The 20,300-nt window shown below is 40.6% G+C and overlaps 1 protein-coding gene across 3 annotated transcripts in view; it reads right to left on the bottom strand.

Moving 5' to 3' along the window:
• TRPM6 (transient receptor potential cation channel subfamily M member 6) overlaps window positions 1-20,300 on the bottom strand; it is a 165,930-nt gene that overhangs the window by 26,357 nt on the left and 119,273 nt on the right. For all 3 annotated transcript variants that reach the window (XM_073878071.1, XM_073878072.1, XM_025891664.2), the window contains 5 exons: window positions 18,006-18,138; window positions 10,115-11,256; window positions 9,612-9,724; window positions 4,504-4,624; window positions 873-964 (listed from right to left, as the gene is read on the bottom strand). In XM_073878071.1, the coding sequence (XP_073734172.1) occupies window positions 873-964; window positions 4,504-4,624; window positions 9,612-9,724; window positions 10,115-11,256; window positions 18,006-18,138 (1,601 nt within the window). The remainder of the gene's footprint in view (window positions 1-872; window positions 965-4,503; window positions 4,625-9,611; window positions 9,725-10,114; window positions 11,257-18,005; window positions 18,139-20,300) is intronic.

The following is a 20,300-nucleotide window of genomic DNA, read 5'->3' as shown; positions in this document are numbered from 1 at the left end:
GTTAATTACTATACACAGCCCTGAAACCTGAGACATAGCAGACAGGTTCTTGCCACCACTCACCTCCAAGCAGTCTGACGGTTTAGTTTCGAAATCTTCCACAGATTCCCTTCATGAGGTTATTAACGTACATTCATACAGGTAATATGGATACAGTTCCCGAGTTCATAGAAATTAATGTTCAAACCAAGACCAAAATCAGATTTCTTGAGTTAGTCTAACTGGATCATGCTCCCCACATGGTAGATGGCAGTAAAACGGGCACGTAAGAAACAAAGACCGTAAAATCAGAGAACCTCAGTGTTGGAGGCTCCTTCATCCTGCAGGGTCCAAATCCCCTCCAACACATCTGCAAAGAGGTTGACTCGGCCTGTTTGACTAACCACACTAAGTGAGGAACTCACTACTTCCAGAAATAAACCATTCCATCCTTAGAAAGCCCCAATTGCTAATAATTCCTCCTCAAATTGGGCTGAAACTGCCTCCCAGTAGTTTCTATATGTTGACCCTAGTTCCACCTCTTAAAATGTAATGAAAATACCTATTTTTCTTTCACCTGGCAACATTCATAAATTTCAAAACAGTTCCAAAAGTTCCTGAACTATTGATCTTTCAGGCTAAAAACACCCACAATAAATTACTGGGTGGACCAACAAATTGCATGGAGACAAACAAGGAAAGAATAAAGGGTGGGGGGTGGGGCTCGAAGGGAGTGAAAAAAACTGAGCGTATATTCAAAGCAAGGATTTAAATGTAATACCAGTAAAAAGGAGAAGCCAATTAAGGGACATAATGGTAAAACAGACACAGTCAAGGAGTTAGAGAAGTGTGTGCATAAATTTTTTTTTTAATATCAAATAAGATGTCTTTACCTCTTGAGACTGCTTTAGATAATCACTGACTTGGATAGCATGCTGTTCCATTTCTTTGGTTTTCATTTTCTGATATATAGAGGGTTCCAGACCTTGTTAAAAGAAAGAGAAAAAGAGAAATTAGAGAATACTTGAAAATGTGTTACATTCAAATCACATTCCTAAATAGGAAGATCTGAACATAGTGCATTCATCTAAATTTGAATATAGTTTCTTTTTCTCTTTTTAGCAAGTGTTACCAAGATTCTTTTGTCCTTTTTTTCCTCAAGTGGTTGAAAGCTATATATTCTACAGTATTTCTATTCATCAGTAGTTTCCTTCACATTTATAATAATTTATACTCTCTAATCAAAGTCAAGCATTAAATGGCCCACAACTTGAGTCCTCCCTACAGAAGAACACCTTTAGCGATTCTTTTTGTCCATGCTTTATGTAAAACACATGAAATTTTCATTCCAAATTGTTAGGCATCCTTCCTTAACAACTGCACCAAGCATCATAGTAGGCTACTTGAAAAAATAAAACAAAACAAAAACAAAAGACAGAAAAGAATACCCAGACAATAAATTTCATTTTCAGCTCTTTCTTAAAAAGGATGGCAAGGATCATTATTGTCACAATTTTTTATACTGGTACCTGCAAAGTCACTGGCATATAGTAGGTGCCCAGTAATAATTTAATTATTGGATTGGATGAATTCTGAGAATAATGCTTATTAAGAGTCCCTGGCTAAATGTAGGAGATAGGAGCTAACAGTAATTTTTTTCTCTAATCATTTTGTGTCAAACACACACACACACACACACAGAGTACAAGAAATCTATTGGAAAAAAATCACAAAATGTCATATGATATTTTTGAAATATCATAAAATTATGATCAATATGGTTTCAATGAGAGCGCAGAATTAAAATTAAAATACCTATAGGAAAAGTTAAAAATATACCTTTGCTTTTCATAAATTCCTCAGAACTTTTCTTTTTGCATTCAGAGAGAGCTACCTGACAGGGTATCACCCAACCTTCAAACTTTTATTTTTAAATTCTTTTTCAATTAATGCTTAACTCAGATATATTAAAAAAAAAAAAAAGATTCTTAATTCAGGATGCGGTTCAAGGTAGATAGTGGGCCTCTGTCTCCTCAGATTAACTAGGCACCTGGAGTCAGCCTATTTCCCTACATCTTCTCTCCCTTTCATCAGACTTGAGATTCTTTCCCAGCACTCTCCTGCCACCTGCATCTTTTTCTATTTGAAAGTCACTGGAAAGGACGTAAATAACTTGGGGGGCGGGGGGGGGGGGTGAGTGAAATGGGTGAAGGTGGTCTCAGGTACAGACTTCAAACTGTAAGATAACTAAGTCCCAGGGAGGTAATGTACAGCGGTGACTGTAGTTAACAATACTATATTGTATATTTGAAAGTTGCTGAGAGACTAGAGCTTATAAAATTCTCACTACAAGAAAAAAAAATTGTAACTATGTGAAGTGATGACTGTTAACTTGTTGTAGTTATCATTTCACTATATATGTATATATATATATATATATATACTCACACACCAAATCATGTTGTACACATAAAACTAATACAATGTTATATGTCAAGTATATCGATAAAAAAAGAACTTGAATAATTTAAGAAAAGCATACAACTTAAATATCAGATTATTTATAAAAATATGAAATATAATATAAACATTCATAGATAAAATAAATACATTTGTAATTGGACCTAGAATCATATCTTTAGGTATGGGATTTGATTTATCCAATATTGTAGGTTCTTATAAACTGTGTGATTTAAGGCAAGACAAGCTCTCAAGTCATATCTATAGATTAAGGGGGTTCTGAATAATTTAATTTCTAATGTCTCTTTCAGCTTAGAGCCCAATTGATTCTCAGTGATTTAACAGACGATTGAGTATTTTAAAATATAAATCAGGGTTTCTCAACCTTGGCACTGACATTTTGGGCTGGATAATTCCTTGTTGGGAGGAAAGAGATTATCCCATGCATTGTAGGAGGGTGCTTAGCAGCATCTTTGGCCTCTACCCACTTGAAGTCAAGAATACCTGTACCTCCCTTAGTTGTCATAACCAAAAATGTCTTCAGACATTATCAAATGTCCCAGGGAAGAGAGATGGGAGGTGTACAAAATTGGCCCTTGGTTGAAAACCACCAACCCAAAGACAAAGCAAGGTTTTAAAGAAGCATAATAACATAGATTTCAATACAGTGTCTACTTGTACCTTAAGTGTAGTATTTCAAATAATTTTAAATATTTATGAGTCCTGATCACATAGTTCCTTCTGTTTAAAAAGGGAGTGTGAGGAAGATGGCAACAGAGTAGGAGGACCCGAGGCTCACCTCTTCCCACAAATACAACTAGATAACTATCAAATCATCCTAAATACTCCAAAAATTGACCTGAAGACTGGCAGAGCAAACTCCATAACTAAAGGTTGAAAAAGGGCACATCAAAGAAGATATTTGCACACCCATGTTCATAGCACCATTATTCACAGTAGCCAAGAGGTGGGAATAGCCAAGTGTCCACTGATGAATGATGGGGTAAACAAAAGATGGGTATCAACTGCATTCCGTCTCGCCATGGCAGCCACGGAGGTGTCCTGCAGAGATCTTGGGAGCCTCATGTTGAACACGATAGAGCTACAACATGGGTGGAACATGGGTCCCTGCATCCCTGGATGGGAGGCTTCCTGTCAAACCTTGCATAGGGCTTTGCCTAAGTGACAATAAACCTCAAATGTGTGAAAGCAGGGGCGCCTGGGTGGCTCAGTCGTTAAGCGTCTGCCTTCAGCTCAGGTCACGATCCCGGGGTCCTGGGATGGAGCCCCGCATCGGGCTCCCTGCTCCGCGGGGAGCCTGCTTCTCCCTCTCCCACTCCCCCTGCTTGTGTTCCCTCTCTTGCTGTGTCTCTCTCTGTCAAATAAATAAACAAAATCTTTAAAAAAAAAAAATGTGAAACCAAATAAAATTTAAAAAAAGGAATTGGTAAAGGTCTCTTATTGTGTAACACAAGAAGTTCAAAGTTCTGATCATTGCTCCCAATTCTGTTCATAATCTGGCCTTATCTTACTTGTTCAGGCTTATTTCACGTTCTCTGCCTCCCTCACAGTTTTCATTTGTAACTAGTTGATCCATCTTTTCTCTTTTACAAACCACCATTAAGGGATACTTGCCCATGGAATAAATACTGTATGTCAGTAGCAATAAATAACCAACCACTACTCATCCCACTGAGTTCTGTGTGAGGGTCCATATCAATGTCTCATGAACCTTAAGAATTTATAACATTAGACAACCCCACTCCATACATCAGATTACATGAATCCTCCCTGAGCCAGGTTTAACAGCTCTGGATAGGGGACTAACTGAACCTTGTTTTTCTTTTCTCGATCCCAACAACTATTCCATTAAACGAATGGAAATTTTGTCCTTTTCTTAAAAATTAAAAATCAAAAGGAGTTATTTTTTCTAAATGGATGTTGCCACCCTCTCATTCTTTCATCTCCACTTGAAAGAACAGCAGGGACCACCGGTGTTCTGGGAACACAGTGAGGAAACTTCCCCAGAGTTTCTGAGATCCAAGAGTCTAGACTGTTACATACTTATCTGACTAAATTTGGACACTGTGAGCCGGTTCTTGCTGTAGGCCTCTTCTGAGATGTTATTTTCTCCTGGCTCTGAATCCAGCTGGTCATTTTGAGAGCAGGTGTCGACCTTTATGACCTGGAGAGAAAGACACTCGTTGGAACACAGTGACATTAATCTAAAAACATTCTGAGTCATTAATGTGACTCATACAGGTACTACAGTGAGTAGCAGTTGTTGTTAACATTGGCTGCACATTAGAATCACCTGGAAATCTCTGAAAACTCCCATTAGTCAAGTTGGCAGGACACAAGCACCCATGTAATTATTATTTGCGGTCATGACTGAGAACCAGGGTGGGGGGCAGCAGCCGTCAAACTTGAGTGTGCAGCAGAATCACTCAAGGCTATGCTAAACCACAGATTACAGGGTCCCACCTCCAAGACCCACCATTCAGTAGGTCTAGAGGGAGAAAGAATTTTAATGTCGAGTAAGTTTCCAGGTAATGCTAACACTGCTGATAGAAGACCACAATTTGAGAACCAGTGGCATAGAGCAAAAAAACATAAGGCTTGGATCCAAAAAGAACTTGTGTTGGAATTCTAGATCTATCACTTAGAAGTTACGTGAACTTGGGTAAATCACTTAATGCCTGTGAACCCCATTCCCTTTGTCATTAAAATAACAAGTAGCCAACAATAATGGCTTCCATATGTACTAACCAGGGACAGAGAAGAAATGAGATAAATTGACAAAATGCAAGCAATAAACAAATGCAAGTTATTAGTACCTAAGCCCAGTTTCAATTTCTAGTTAAATTCTGGCCACTTTAACCATCGCAAAAAACAAATCTACTGAAATCATATTTCATAAGATCCCAGCAACTTATAGCATTTTCCCTGTAAAAGAGTCTTCTTTACAGGCTAAATCTCTCCCCCAAAAGGTAATTTTACATAATTGTCTTAATACTTATCTCTTTGCTTCTGCTTCTCATTCTTTTTTTTTTTAATTTTATTAAGTTATGTTAATCACCATATATTACATCATTAGTTTTTGATGTAGTGTTCTATGATTCATTGTTTGCGTATAACACCTAGTGCTCCATTCAATATGCACCCTCTTTAATACCCATCACCAGGCTAACCCATCCCCCCACCCCCGTCCCCTCTAGAACCCTCAGTTTGTTTCTCAGAGTCCATAGTCTCTCATGGTTCGTCTCCCCCTCGGATGTCTCCCCCCTTCATTTTACCCTTCCTACTATCTTCTTTTTTTTTTAACATATAATGTATTATTTGTTCCAGAGGTACAGGTCTGTGATTCAACAGTCTTACACAATTCACAACGCTCACCATAGCACATAACCTCTGCTTCTCATTCTAAAAAGAACTGAGGTGCTTTTAAAAAATGCATCCAGATTATTATATGGAGAAATGAACAGGGCATTAAGATCGGGAAAGGTGAAGCCCTATGGAATTACTAACTCAGATCTGAGACTTCCTAATTATTAATAAAAAGATTCACTAAATGAAAATGCAAACATAATATATTGGAATTTGTGGGAGACAGCTAACACAATGATTAGAGGGAATTTTATAGTACTAAATGCTTGTATTAAAAAAGAAGACAGTCTCAAATCAATGACTAAAACTTCTATCTTAACAAACTAGAAAAAAATAGAGCAAATTAAAACCAAAGTAAACAAAAGAAATAATAAAGAGCAGAAATCAATAAAACAGTATTCAGAGATAAATCAAATGAAACCAAGAACTGGTTCTTTGAAAGATCAATAAAGCAGACAAGCCAGTAGCCAGACTAATCATGAAACAAAGACAGAAACACAAATATTAAGATATTAGGAATGAGAGAAGTGATGTCACTACACACCCATAGACCATAAAGGGATAAGAAAAGGATATTATAAATACCACATGCCAAGAAATTCAAAAACTTAAATGAAATACACAAATTCTTTGAAAGACACAACAAAGCTCACTGAAGATGAATCAGATAATCTGAATAGTCCTACATCTATTACAGAACTTGAATTTGTAGCTAAAAACTTTCCCACAAAGAAGGTTTTATTGGTTAATTCTACCAAATAATAAACGTTGTAATGGTATGTATTCTATACAAGCTCACCTAGAAAACTGAAGAGGGAATACTTCCCAACTCATTCAATAAGCCCGGCATCACCCTGGTACCAAAACCAGACAAAGACATTACCAGAAAAGAGATCTATAGACAAATATTCCTCAAGAATACATGTGTAAAAAATCTTACTAAGATTTTAGCAAAATAAACATAGCATACAAAAAAGATAATACATCATTGTCAAGCAGGGTTCATCCTAACCAGGTTGACTTAATATTCTAAATAGTACTTCTACATTATAAAATTAATATAATCATAGTAACATAATAAAAAGGAAAAACCACCTGATTGTATCAAGAGGTACAGAAAAAGCATTTGACAAATGCTCACCTCTATTAAAGACAAAAATTCTCAGAAACTAGGTATAGATAGGAAGTTCTTTAACTTGATAAAAGGCATCTACATAAAAAGCTACAGCTAACATACTTACTGGTAAAAGCCTAAATGCTTTCCCCCTAAGACCAGAGAAAAGGAAAGGATATCTGCTTTTGCCACTTTTATTCAATATACTAGAGATTCTAGCCAGTGTAATAAGGCAAGAAAAATAAAAAAAACACACATCTGGATTTGAAAGGTAAAAAGTAAATTTGAAAAGTAAAACTATCTTCATTTGTAGATAACATGAACATTTATATAGAAAATACTAGAGAAGCAACAAAACCTACTCAAACAAATTAGCAAGTTTAATAAAGTTGCAGTGTATAAAATCAATATTTTAAAAATATATTTCTAGGGCACCTGGGTGGCTCAGTTGGTTAAGCGACTGCCTTCGGCTCAGGTCATGATCCTGGAGTTCCAGGACCGAGTCCCAAATCAGGCTCCCTGCTCAGCAGGGAGTCTGCTTCTCCCTCTGACCCTCCCCCCTCTCATGTGCTCTCTCTCTCAAATAAATAAATAAAATCTTTAAAAAAAAAAAAAAATATATATATATATATTTCTAGGGGCATCTGGCTGGTTCAGTTGGTTTAGCATCCGACTCTTGGTTTCAGCTCAGGTCGTGATCTCCAGGTCATGGATCAAGCCCTGTGTTGGGCTCTGTGCTCAGCAGGGAGTCTGCTCGAAGATTCTCTCCCCACCACCACCCCCTGCTCACATTCTCTCTCCCTCTCCCTCAAAAAGTCTTTAAAATATATGTATTTCTATATACTACCAACAAATAATCAGAAATTGTTTATAATTGCATTTATAAGAAAATAAAAATACCAAACACTTAGGGAGATATTTTTAAAGACATGTGCGAGAACTGAACACTTTTGGCATCTGGGTGGCTCAGGATGGTTAAGCATCTGCCTTCAGCTCAGGTCATGATCCCAAGGTTCTGGGATTAAACCCCACATCGGGCTCCCAACTCAGCAAGGAGTCAGCTTCTCCCTCTGCCTCTCTCCCCTGCTCATGCTCTCTCTCATCTCCAATGAAAAAATAAAAAATCTTTTTTTAAAAAAAAGAACTGTACACCGCAAACTACAAAACACTGCCGAGAGAAACTGAGGAACATCTAAACAAATAGACATATCATGCTCATGGATCAAAAAACTTATTATTGTTAAGATGCCAATTCTCCCCAAGTTGATTCACAGCAATTCCACTCACCCCAGCAGCTTCTCTGTAAAAACCGTCAAGCTGATTCTAAATATATGTGGAAATGCAAAGAAACTAGAATAGCCAAAAAACAAAACAAAACCATACCACTTTGAAAACGAAGATAACTTTGACAGACCTACACTACATGATTTCAATATTTAATATAAGATACAGTATTCAAGATAGTATGGTATTATCATAAAGACAGACATACAGATAAATGGAACAGAATAGATCCAGAAACAGATCCATACGTATTATGGATATATATGGTCAATTTTTGACAAAGGTATCAAGGCAACTCAATAGGAAAAAGACAATCTTTTTGCCAGAAAATGGTAGAAAAAAACTGATATTTGTATTTAAGGAAGGAACGGGGGGAGAGGGGGAGGGAGGAAGGAACAAAGAAATACAGGGGAGGGGGAGAAAAGGGAAGAGAGGGAAGGACCTCAATCCTTACCTACAACCATATACAGAAGGTAACTCAAAATGGGCGCTAGACCTAAATATAAGAGCAAAATCTATGAAACGTCTAGAAGAAAGCATGAAAGAAAATCTCAGTGATCTTGGGTTATCTTAATTTAAATTTTCTTAAATAGAATACAAAAGCACAGACTATTAAAAAAAAAAAGCAGCAGATTTCATCAAGATAAAACATGTATGCACTTCAAAGGACACTTAAGAAAAGTAAAAGGCAAGCCACCAAGAGAAAATATTTGTAAAACATATATCCAACAATGGGCTTATATTTAGAAAAAACTCTGACAACTTATTAAGACAACCCAATTTTTTAAATAGACAAAATATTCAGACCGACAGGTCACAAAAAGAAAGATATATGGATGACAAAAAAAGCACATAAATGATAGTTTGCAGCACTAGTCATTCCAGAAATGCAAATGAGATCCCACTACATACCCCCAACTATGGCGAAAGTTAAAAAGACTGAGCATACTAAGGATTGGTGAGAACACGGACCAGTGGAACACTCATAAACTACTCCTCGTAAACTGGTTAGAATGTAAAATGATACAGCCACTTTGAAAAGCAGTTCGGAAGTGTCTTCTAAAATTAAACAAATACTTACCATATGACTCTGACATGCTACTCCTAAATATTTGCCAAAGAGAAATTGAAACATATGTCCACACAAAGACTTGTGCACAAATGTTCATAACAGCTTTGTTTAGAATAGCCCAAACTGAAAATAACACGTGTCCTTCAACATGTGAGCTGATAAATGAGCTATCGCATATCCACTCTGATGACTCTTAAATTTATATCTTCACTCCTTCCAGTCCAGGGCCATTTTGTAGTGTGCCTGGCGCTTTACGGAGAAACTGAGCTAAGACAGGCTCCTACCTCAATTGCCAACGACATAAAAGACACTTACTGGCACCTGCAGTCCTTGTGTTTTCTTCTTTTTCTTCGACGATCTCTTATCCTTGATTAGCATTTTTGTTTTGATCCATGCTGACTGCCCTATCTCTGAGGATCTTGAGAGGTCTGTAAGGGAAAGGGTTTGCGTGAAAAGTTTAAGATCGCGCTGGGAGCCATTTGGTTTTTCAGACGACTGAGAATGGGGAGGATGAGAATATAGTCAAAGGTGGTCAACTTAGTAAAAATCATAGTAATGCATAGAATTTAGTAATTTAAGAGCTTATTTTTTTAAACAAAAAAAATGTGCACTTACTTTTTTATTGTTATGTTAATCGCCGTACATTACCTCATTGGTTTTTGATGTAGTGTCCCATGATGCATTGTTTGTGCATAACACCCAGTGCTCCACGCGGAACGTGCCCTCCTCAATACCCGTCACCAGGCTGACCCATCCCCCACCCCCCTCCCCTCTAGAACCCTCCATTTGGTTCTCAGAGTCCATCGTCTCTCACTTACTTTTAATCTTAGAGATCTTCAGTTTCTCCTCCTTGTGGAATCTCAAACTGTGACTCCGAGTGAAGGGCCTATCTCTGCGGAAAGGATTGATCCAAAAGGATGTGTTTGGCTGCAGCCATGGTCCCACCTCCGAGCAGTCACTACTATGGGCCAAGCTTGATGAGTTATCAGAGAGGGATCTGGCTCGGATCTGCCTCTGGCTTTGGCCACTCTCTTTAGAGTCGCTATTACAAGTGGAGGCCAAGCAGGTCTGCCATTTTTTCTTGATGCTAAACACACCAGTTTCATCACCTTCTGAAAATGCCCAGTTCACATATCCACCTTCAGTTCCCATGCTCTCGCCTTGGGAAGGGAGGGAGGTCACTTTCATTGGTAGAGACGTACAAATCCAAGTGGGTAGAACTCGCTCCCCCTTGTCTTGTCTGGCTGGTATCTGAGCTACTGACGCGTACTGTGCCTCGGGTTTGGCCCCTGAGCCCTGAGCTGAGACAGCTGGGCTCTGCCAAGTCAGATGAACAGGGACCTCACTCTGGGTGACCTGTTCAGTTGCCAGCACATCTGTACCTGCTTCCACAGAGGGTCTGAACAGAGGCAACTCAGTTTCTGCAGAAAAAGGAACTTGCTTTAAATAAGAAGGGACCAGGAGAAACTGGCCATACTTTCGCTGTGCTTGCCTGTTAAGGGACACCCCAGAAGCAACTATGGTGGTTTCTGTTTGTTGCTTTTCCTGCTCATCTCTTAGATTTGAAGCCTTTCTTTGACTGTCTGTAATCTCAAGAAGGGGCCCCCTCTGCCCTCTCAGGGTACACTGGCCTCTGGCCAGGCTCCGCAGCAACGAAGGAGGCATGCTATAATACTGGTATTTCTTCTCCCCAGAGATCTCCAAGCTGCCCGGAACCCCTGCACAGATGACATTGCTCCAGCTGTGGGGAAGTTTTCTGCACGTAGGACGCTTTCTGTTAGCCAGGAGAGCCTCATCCTCTTGTAAGGTGTCAACAGCAGAAAGGAATTTCAGGGTATCCACTGTCAGGGCAGAGAGGTCCTGCAGGTGTCCCACTTGGCTGTCCAAGGACAGTAAAGAGTCCTTTATGAAAGACACTTTCTCATTCATTTCTTTCATTTGGAAGTACATCTCTGTAACCCTAATGGTAAAGGGGGGCAGAAAACCAATAAACACGTTAAGCCAGTGGGAACTTGCCTTGCTCTCTTCCTGTCCTAGGTCCATCCTTAGGAGGCTCCTTGGCCCCAGAGGATTCCCCAAGTTGGGTGAGTCCTCTGCCTTCTCATCTCAGGTGGTTTCACGCCATCCTACAATTCCTACTATCACTCCAATGAGGAAACACCATACATCTACTTTTCTAGCCCTTATTTCTCTCTAACATTCCAGGACCACGTTTCCAGCTTCCTGCTAGTTCTCCCTCCAGTGTCCATCCACCATATTCATTAATTTACATGACAAACATCCAAAAATCTCCTACTGACAAGCACTATGTTATTTTGGATACAGAAAGGACATCTTGAGGAAGAAGCCAGAATGAGAGGAACAGAATTAATAATTAAATATGTAATTAGAAAAAAAATTTATAGATCTTTAAAAAAAAAAAATCCACCTACGGATCAAATAGGCTTCCTAAGCTTGACACAAAACCCATTTTAAGAGACTTACGTTCTGAGAAAGCCTGAGGCAAATTTTTAAAAGTTATTTTGAATACTTTAACCCAACATGATGATGTCCAGCCACTGAGTTACGTAAAAGCAAGATATTTTCACCTATGAAAGTCAAAAGTGGGGCGCCTGGGTGGCTCAGTCGTTAAGCGTCTGCCTTCAGCTCGGGTCTCGATCCCAGGGTCCTGGGATCGAGCCCCGCGCCCACATCGGGCTCCCTGATCCGCAGGAAGCCTGCTTCTCCCTCTCCCGCTCCCCCTGCTTGTGTTCCCTCTCTCGCTGTGTCTCTGTCAAATAAATAAATAAAATCTTAAAAAAAAAAAGTCAAAAGTTAAATTGCAGGTAGAATCTAATTAAATGTAATAACTAACTTAGAGACACAGAATGAAGGAAATGTTGGTTAATATTATCTGTATATCTATAAATTTCTCTATATGGGGATAGGTTTCGTTTTGTGCCCCCCCCCCAAAAGAGATATGTTGAAGCCCTAATCCCCTAGTACTCCCACAATAGGACCTTATCTGGAAACACGGTCTTTACAGAGATAATCAAGTTAAAATGAGGTCATTAGGGTAAACCCTAAGCCACTATGGCTTGTGTCCTTATAAAAGGGAAATTTGGACACAGTGAGAAGATTATGTGAATATACACAGGGAGAAGACCACCCTACAAATTCAGTGATGCGTCTACAAGCCCAGGAATACCAAGGATTGTCAGTAAATGCCAGACGCTAGAAGAGGCAAGGAAGGATTCTCCACTAGAACCATCAGAGGAAGCACAGCCCTCCCAAGTTCTTGATTTTGGACCTGTAACCTCTGGAACTGTGAGCCAATAAATTTCTGTTGTTATAAGACACCCAATATTTGGTACTTCATTACGGCAGCCCTAGGACACGAAGACAGCTTTCTAAGATTAGCAAAACAATAAATTACAAAACATCTATTTGGTTACATTAAAAACAAACGCATATAAAAATATATAAAAATTTTAAAATAAACAGTAAGTTAGAAATTATTCTGATAAATATGATGAGGTGTTTGTATCCCTTAATCAAAAGCTTTTACAGGGGCGCCTGGGTGGCTCAGTTGTTGGGCGCCTGCCTTCTGCTCAGGTCATGATCCCAGGGTCCTGGGATCGAGCCCCGCGTCGGGCTCCCTGCTCAGCGGGAAGCCTGCTTCTCCCTCTCCCTCTGCTGCCCCCGCTGCTTGTGTTCCCTCTCTCGCTGTGTGTCTCTCTCTGTCAAATAAATAAATAAAATCTTTAAAAAAAAAAAAAAGCTTTTACAAATTGTTGGGTGGCAAGAAGGGGGGAAGAAAAGAAAAGGAAGGAAGGAAGGAAAGAAAGAAAGAAAAAAGAAAAGAAAAGGAAGAGAAGCAAGCAAGCAAGCAAGGAAGGGGATCTCCTCAACAGTTTCACAGCTGACATGACCATACGCAGAAATTAATAATGACCCCTGGTCCTTTGTGGGGCCTGGAAGAAACAGTGTGAGATATCCCCTCTCCAGAATGTACCCCAAGTCACATGGATTGAGAAATCCTGCACTCCTTCCTTCTGGGAGCTTGGCAGACAGGAATTAAAGAACAAAAGGAGTGATGTTTTCCGTGTTTGTTATATGCGGGTGGGACCCTCTCCTTACTTCTGCTACAGAATCCCACTTCTGTAACTAAGCAGAGGTTTAATAAATGCTTCCTGACCTTCTGGAACCTGCAAAACGAGAATTGGCAGAGATGATAAGGGAAAGAATACCAAATATATGTATATTCCCTTCCAAATATGCTTAATTAGAGCCTCTCCACTTAGTGCGCAGTTTCATCTAATTCAAAAACACAACAGTCTGAACGGCAGTAATGGAGGCTCATTAAGCTCCATCAGCAGCAGTCACATCAAATGGATATAACAGAAACCAGCAACTATTCACAGCAACAGGTAACAGGCTACAATAGGGACCTGTTAGACGAATAACCTGGTCACCCTCACATAGGGTCTTCCTGCTTTCATAGGCATTTTTTTTCTAAAGCATTATGTCCCATGAAACATATTTTAATTATATTCCTCAACCACCCACTACATTAGTTTAATCTAGATTTTCAGTCATTCTGATGTGTAAAGAAAAAAAACTTCTTGTAAGTTTAGTTTCCCCTGTGTGCGATTTGAGGGTGGAGGGAAGACCAGTATGGTTATTGTTTTTCTGTGGGTCTTTGGAGAAGATATTTTAAAGTAAGATTATAAGAGGGGCGCCTGGGTGGCTCAGTCGTTAAGCGTCTGCTTTCAGCTCAAGTCATGATCCCAGGGTCCTGGGATCGAGCCCCACATCAAGCCCCGCATTGAGCCCTGCATTGGGCTCCCTGCTCAGCGGGAAGCCTGCTTCTCCCTCTCCCACTTCCCCTGCTTGTGTTCCCTCTCTCTCTGTCAAATAAATAAATAAAATCTTAAAAAAAAAAAAGATTGTAAGAAGTATACGTATAATCATCATGATAATAATATTCACTGAGCGCTCACTCTGTGCCAGGTGTGTTACAAAGGCTGTACATTATTATTTGAATTTAATCCGTGTAACAACCCCATAATGTAGGCATTCCTATTACCTCTTTTATAAAAGAGGTTGGGTCACGTGGCCGGTCGCAGGGTTGGGGATGGAGCGAGGCTTCGAACCCAGACAGCCTAACTCCACATTCAGGGGCATTGAACCCCCCCACCCCCACCCCGCACTCGGGCACCTCTGAACAACTCATCAGGGATCAAAGTTCTCACCAGGGCCTTAGAGGCGTGGGAAATGCTAAATGAATTATACCAACATTTCCCAAGCTGAGAGGTGCTCACAAATGTTCCTCAGTAAGGTTTCACGGCAAAATAATGACAGCACCTGCTCCAACAAGGACTGTACTGAGTCACAGTGTGACTTGTTTTAAAATGTAGCATTTGCCAGGGGCACCTGGCAGGCTCAGTTCATAGAGCGTGCAACTCTTGATATCAGGGTTGTATGTCCGAGCCCCACAGTGGCTGTAGAGATTGTTTAAAAAATAAAATGCAGCATTTCCCAAATTTAACATGCTTATTATGGGGAAATATCCACTTAACATCTTACTCCACAGAACAGAGAGAGGGTCAAAAAGTAGCCAGTGTTCCAGAGAAAGGAAGACGTAAAACAACCTAGTTTCACAATTCACAATTCACTTAATTCTGTAAGGATATAGGTGATCTCTTCTCTACAGGTAGGCGATCGTGCAAATATCCTAATCTTTCCCTTCCTCTTCAAACTCCCGCCGCTGCCTCAGGGAGGTTTTCTTCCCCTCCCCCATGCCTCTGGTGTGAGCTCCCCGGAGATGACCTCAACGAGGCCCACCGTGTAAACAGAAGACTGGTGGGAGAACTGATGGACGATGTTCTGAAGAGTGAAATCAGGTCTTCATCATCAGATTCTAGAGCCCACGAAAGCCTCTTGGATATTGTTCAGAAGCTACATACCCATCTACCTTCTACTCCTTCCTCTACCCAAGGGAAAGACTCCAGAGGAATACAATATGTGATGACTGATGGTGTTCATCACACTACACCACCGCCGCCATTGCTACGATGATTGAATTACTTGTTCATAAATGTCTAGTTTAGTTTTCACACCAGATCCATTTGACTCTTCCTATCACCCTTATCCTCCTCTGATCGATTCTGGTTAATCCTCCCCGTGAGCCCTTCTTCCTCACCCCTCGCCATGTAAAGATCACAAGACAGGTCTGCAACCCAGAAGGGGGCTGTCACCCAACATTGCTGGCATGCTGGTCTTGGACTTCCCAGCCTCCAGAACTGTGAGCAACTCACAAGCCACCCAGCCTCTGGCACTTTGTTACAACAGTCCAAATGGACTAAGCTACCTCCTTTCAAACGTACCATGGCTAGTTTGGCTAGTCCCTGAGACTCATGCTCCTGCTGTCTCCAGACTTCGAATTCTGACTCTTCAAATCCACACTGTAACAGAAGGAATCTGCCTAGAACTTGAATCCGTCCATATCTGACCACCTAAAACTCCTTCCTTAGTTTTCAGTGTAAAGTAAGGGGCTCTCCGTGACCTTGGCCCCATTCATAATCTGGGGCAAGGAGGTCATCTCATCTTATGTATTTATTCCCCTTTTCTTAAGATTTGAAAGAAAAGATGTATTTAAAAAGAAATCACACTCACAGTTTTTGGAGCCTATTTTTACTTTCACTGTACCCTTACTATCGATCAGCACTCTGCCATGTGGTTCATCTATGTTACCTCAGGTGGTCCTCACAGCACCTCTAAGAGGTAGGTCTATTTTTGTGTGCATCTTACAAATAAGAAAACAAAGGCCAGGAGCCAATTTGCCCAAGTGCATAGAGCCAGTAAGTGGAGAAGCAGGTCTTCACCGTGGTTCTATAAACTCCTATCTGGGCATGTGTGTCCTAGAAAACAGAGAGCCAGGCTGGCCCACAAGACTCAGTGAGCATTATCTATAAAGGTGGCAGAATGTACAGAAGAGGAAAAAGGGAAGAGAAGCTCATCAAGCTCTGGCCTAAAGATATTATTTAAGGAAAATAAAATTTGTGTGCTCACAAACCTTTATTTGATATTTTTTCTCAATATAAAATTTGGTCTGAAATTCAATCGGCCACCTAAATACATATTTACGTAATATGATACCACTTGAAAAGTCCAGAAATATGACATATACCCATAGCAAACCATTTAGAGAGTTCTTCATGTAATTCAATTTTAAATAAAGCCATATTTAAGGATCCACTGCCTATCCATTTGGATGTCAGAAAAAATACATGCATAATGAGGTATAACATTTTATAGTCAGGTCCCTGTATATTCGAAAATGAAGGAACGCATTTAAGTTCTGTCGATTTGCTTCTGGTTACAAAAACAATTCTGTGTTTTAAAAAAAAAAAATGCATACGGGGCACCTGGGTGGCTCAGTCATTAAGCATCTGCCTTCGACTCATGATCCCGGGGTCCTGGGATCCAGCCCCGCATCGGGCTCCCTGCTCGGTGGGAAGCATGCTTCTCCCTCTCCCACTCCCCCTGCTTGTGTTCCCCCTCTCGCTGTGTCTCTCCCTGTCAAATAAATAAATAAATCTTTAAAAAAAATTTAAAAAAAATTTTTAAATGCATATAATCACACTCAGTCTTCCATATTCCAACACAATGCCATGTATCCACAATTATCGGTGGAGCCACAGTGGCTTTGATCCTACCACAGTTTCTGAATATGTTCACTCTCTCCAACACATCTCTTTCCTCACACCTCAGAACGGCCTCCCCGCACTGACCCTCCCCACCAAAATCACACATACCCACAGGCACTGGTCTGATAATGCCTTGGCCTCAAGAACTGTGTGCCCACACCCGAGCTGCAGCCTCCTGAGCACTGGCCACCCTCTCTCCTGGTCCCCCGACTGGGAGGGAAGCCCAGGCATTGAGCCCTCTCGTGGGGCAAATCACCTCCTCCCTCCGGCTCCTGCAGTTCCTCCCTGGCTGGTGAATCATGTCCAGGACCATACACATTTCTTCTGTTATCCCCGCATGAAAACAAAACAAGAGAACCTCACCTGTGCCCCGTCTCCCCAGCGCAACGAGCACGCAGCACTTGGCCTTCTCCAGTCCTACCTGCCATTGGTGGACGCACCTTGCGGCCTCAGGCAGCTGCACTGGCTATTCCTACAGCCAGGGGGCACCATCCCACAGGATGTCTCTGCCTGGCCTGCCTCCCTCAGGCCCCTCCTCCTCCAACTCCTCAATGGCCTTCCTGCCCCAGGCTACCCCAAAGAGTCCAACCCACCCTCCCCCCACATTCTGTCAGACTCCTCACCATCATCGTTTTCGATTCCCTTATGCCACTTGATTTTTCATCACTCTTTAACGGACATTAAATTACATCTTTTTATGTGTCTCCCAACTTATTATTTGTCCTCTACCCCCCTCACCCCTCTACCTGCACACACTAGAACACGAGTCCTATGAAGGCAGGGACTCTCATCTCTTATTCACCATTTATCTCCAGGGACGAGAGGGACACCTGGAATGTAGTAGGCGCTCAATAAATATACATCCGTTACAGAAATACTATATGCTACTAGACAGAACTGGAGAGAAACCAAACCTCTGGGTTCTGAAAGTCCATCTTTCTACTTCTTCAGACATTCTAGTAGAACCACCTTTGGGGAGGTGGGGGGAAAAAAAAATATATATATATATATCTCGTACCTCTCTGATGTCACTCGGATTCGTTCCTCACAGCTATAATTCAGACTTTCCATCTTCTCGTGGAAATATATTTCCACACACTGCTCTTCGAAATCATGAAGTCTTTTCAGATCCTCCTCACTCAGGTAGAGTTCTGTGTAAATAAGTATGGTACATTTTAAAAGAGCATTATTTGTCAATAAAATGAGACAAAAATATTAATTTTAAATTTGAAGATGACTCATGTGGAATAGACATTTTCTGTCCAATGTGCTCATAGGTTAGACTGTTTCTACACATTAACAAAACTTCACTATGTTTATATGCATATGGGGAAAGAATCTGATTGTCTTTCCCCCCCCCCCCGCTGTTTGGTCTATCAAAATGACAATAAGTAACCTGTAGGTTAAAATCAAGGTTAGATGAAGTCTAAATCTGTTAAATTAATCCAGCAAGTGTAAGAAAGTTTCACCTTGTTACAATGAGTTTGTAGATACAGTTGACCCTTGAACAACATGGGTTTGAACTGTGCGGATCCACTTATATACGTTATGGGGTTTTTTTTTCCCCCCAGTAAATACAGCACAGTGCTGTAAATGTATTTTTTCTCCCTTATGATTTTCTTAATAACCTTTTCTTTTCTCACTTTGTTGTAATCCTCAGTATACAACACATATAATATCCAAAATATGTGTTAATTGACTATGTTATCGGTAAGGCTTATTACTAGTTAGGTTTGAGGGGAGTCAAAAGTTATACACTGATTTTTGGCTGTGCAAGGGGTTGGCACCCCTAACCCCCATGTTGCTCAAGGGTCAACTGCATAAGTTACTCTATTGGAAACAGAGGCATTATTACCAGCCAATGGCTAAGGCTGTCCACTTTCCTTGACATAATTATTATTAACTCACAAAGACACATTGTTTCATGATATTATGAAGCTAATACAATTCAATGTCAGCCTTCAGTGATCACATTCTGCCCATTACCTTGGCCCTCATTCTGATCTAACAGAAAAATATATTAGCTTATGAGCAAGTTTCTAATACTTGAAAAATACATAAATGGTGCTGCAAAAAAAAAATGGAGCATTCTCTTCCTTCAGTGGTTTCACTTAAATCAGGAAAAAAAACCCATAATTTTCCCTCAAACGTACTAGAAATCCAAACGTTTCATTATTTTCCAACAAAATGAGACAAAAATACTAATTTTAAAATTGAAAAACAGGGCAAAGAGAAAACAATATTCAGCCATAAAAATATGTCCACAGCTCAAGTGCATAAGTGTTTTCTGATTTTATGGTGTGGAAGAATTACTCAGATACTGAAAAAATCCAGTAACCACCACCCCTAAGCTCTAAATGCCTGTTTGCATTAAAGAATCTCTTATGCTTGGGGCGCCTGGGTGGCTCAGTCGTTAAACATCTGCCTTCGGCGCAGGTCATGATCCCAGGGTCCTGGGATCGAGCCCCACATCGGGCTCCCTGCTCAGCGGGAAGCCTGCTTCTCCCTCTCCTGCTCCCCCTGCTTGTGTTCCCCCTCTTGCTGTGTCTCTATCAAATAAGTAAATAAAATCTTTAAAAAAAAAATCTCTTATGCCTGAGAAACTTTGCAGTTACCATGATTTGATCCTTCATGTGGATTCCTGAAAGCTAACAACCCAAAGACCAATTCCAGTGACAGGTGTGCCTTGCCTCTGTGGAGCATTCTTGCGACTCTCCACCAGGTGGCACTGGTGCCCCATATGCAAACGTCAATCTTCGATGGATGATTGGAAGAAGTTTCACAAAAATTCAAGAATTTTCCAGAACTCAGGGTGAACACACCTCTATGCATCAGAAATTTACTTGAGTTATATAACGGAATCATCCTATAAGCCCAGATGAAGGTGAAGCTGAAATCTGGCCAAATCCCAGCCAATTCCAGGATCTCTCAGCTGGCTTACACTCTATTAGCTTGCAATAGTTCCGCAGTCAGTGCCCGGGATGGCTATTAGAAGCCTAAAATATAGTGAAATTATAAGCTTTTGAAATAACTTCATTTGTGTGGTGCCTGGGTGGCTCAATTAGTTAAATGACCAACTCTCGATTTCAGCTCACGTCATGATCTCAGGGTCACGGAATCAAGCTCCGCATTGGGCACCACACTCAGCACAGTCTGCTTCAGATTCTCTCTCCCTTTGTTCACCCTACCCCCCCCCCAAGTCTCTAAAATAAATAAATAAATCCTTTTAAAAAATTAACTTCAATTGTACTTTCGCTTCCTCATCCAGGCTGAATCTTTGGGGGCGGGGGGAGAGGGTGGTAAAGAAAAGTAA

Source organism: Callorhinus ursinus, unplaced genomic scaffold (assembly GCF_003265705.2).
Source record: "Callorhinus ursinus isolate GAN/ISIS: 27379988/994484 unplaced genomic scaffold, GSC_fseal_2.0 scaffold28, whole genome shotgun sequence".
Classification (NCBI taxonomy): Eukaryota; Metazoa; Chordata; class Mammalia; order Carnivora; family Otariidae; genus Callorhinus; species Callorhinus ursinus.
Note: the sequence above shows the minus strand (reverse complement) of the source record. Positions and strands in the feature narration are given on the sequence as shown.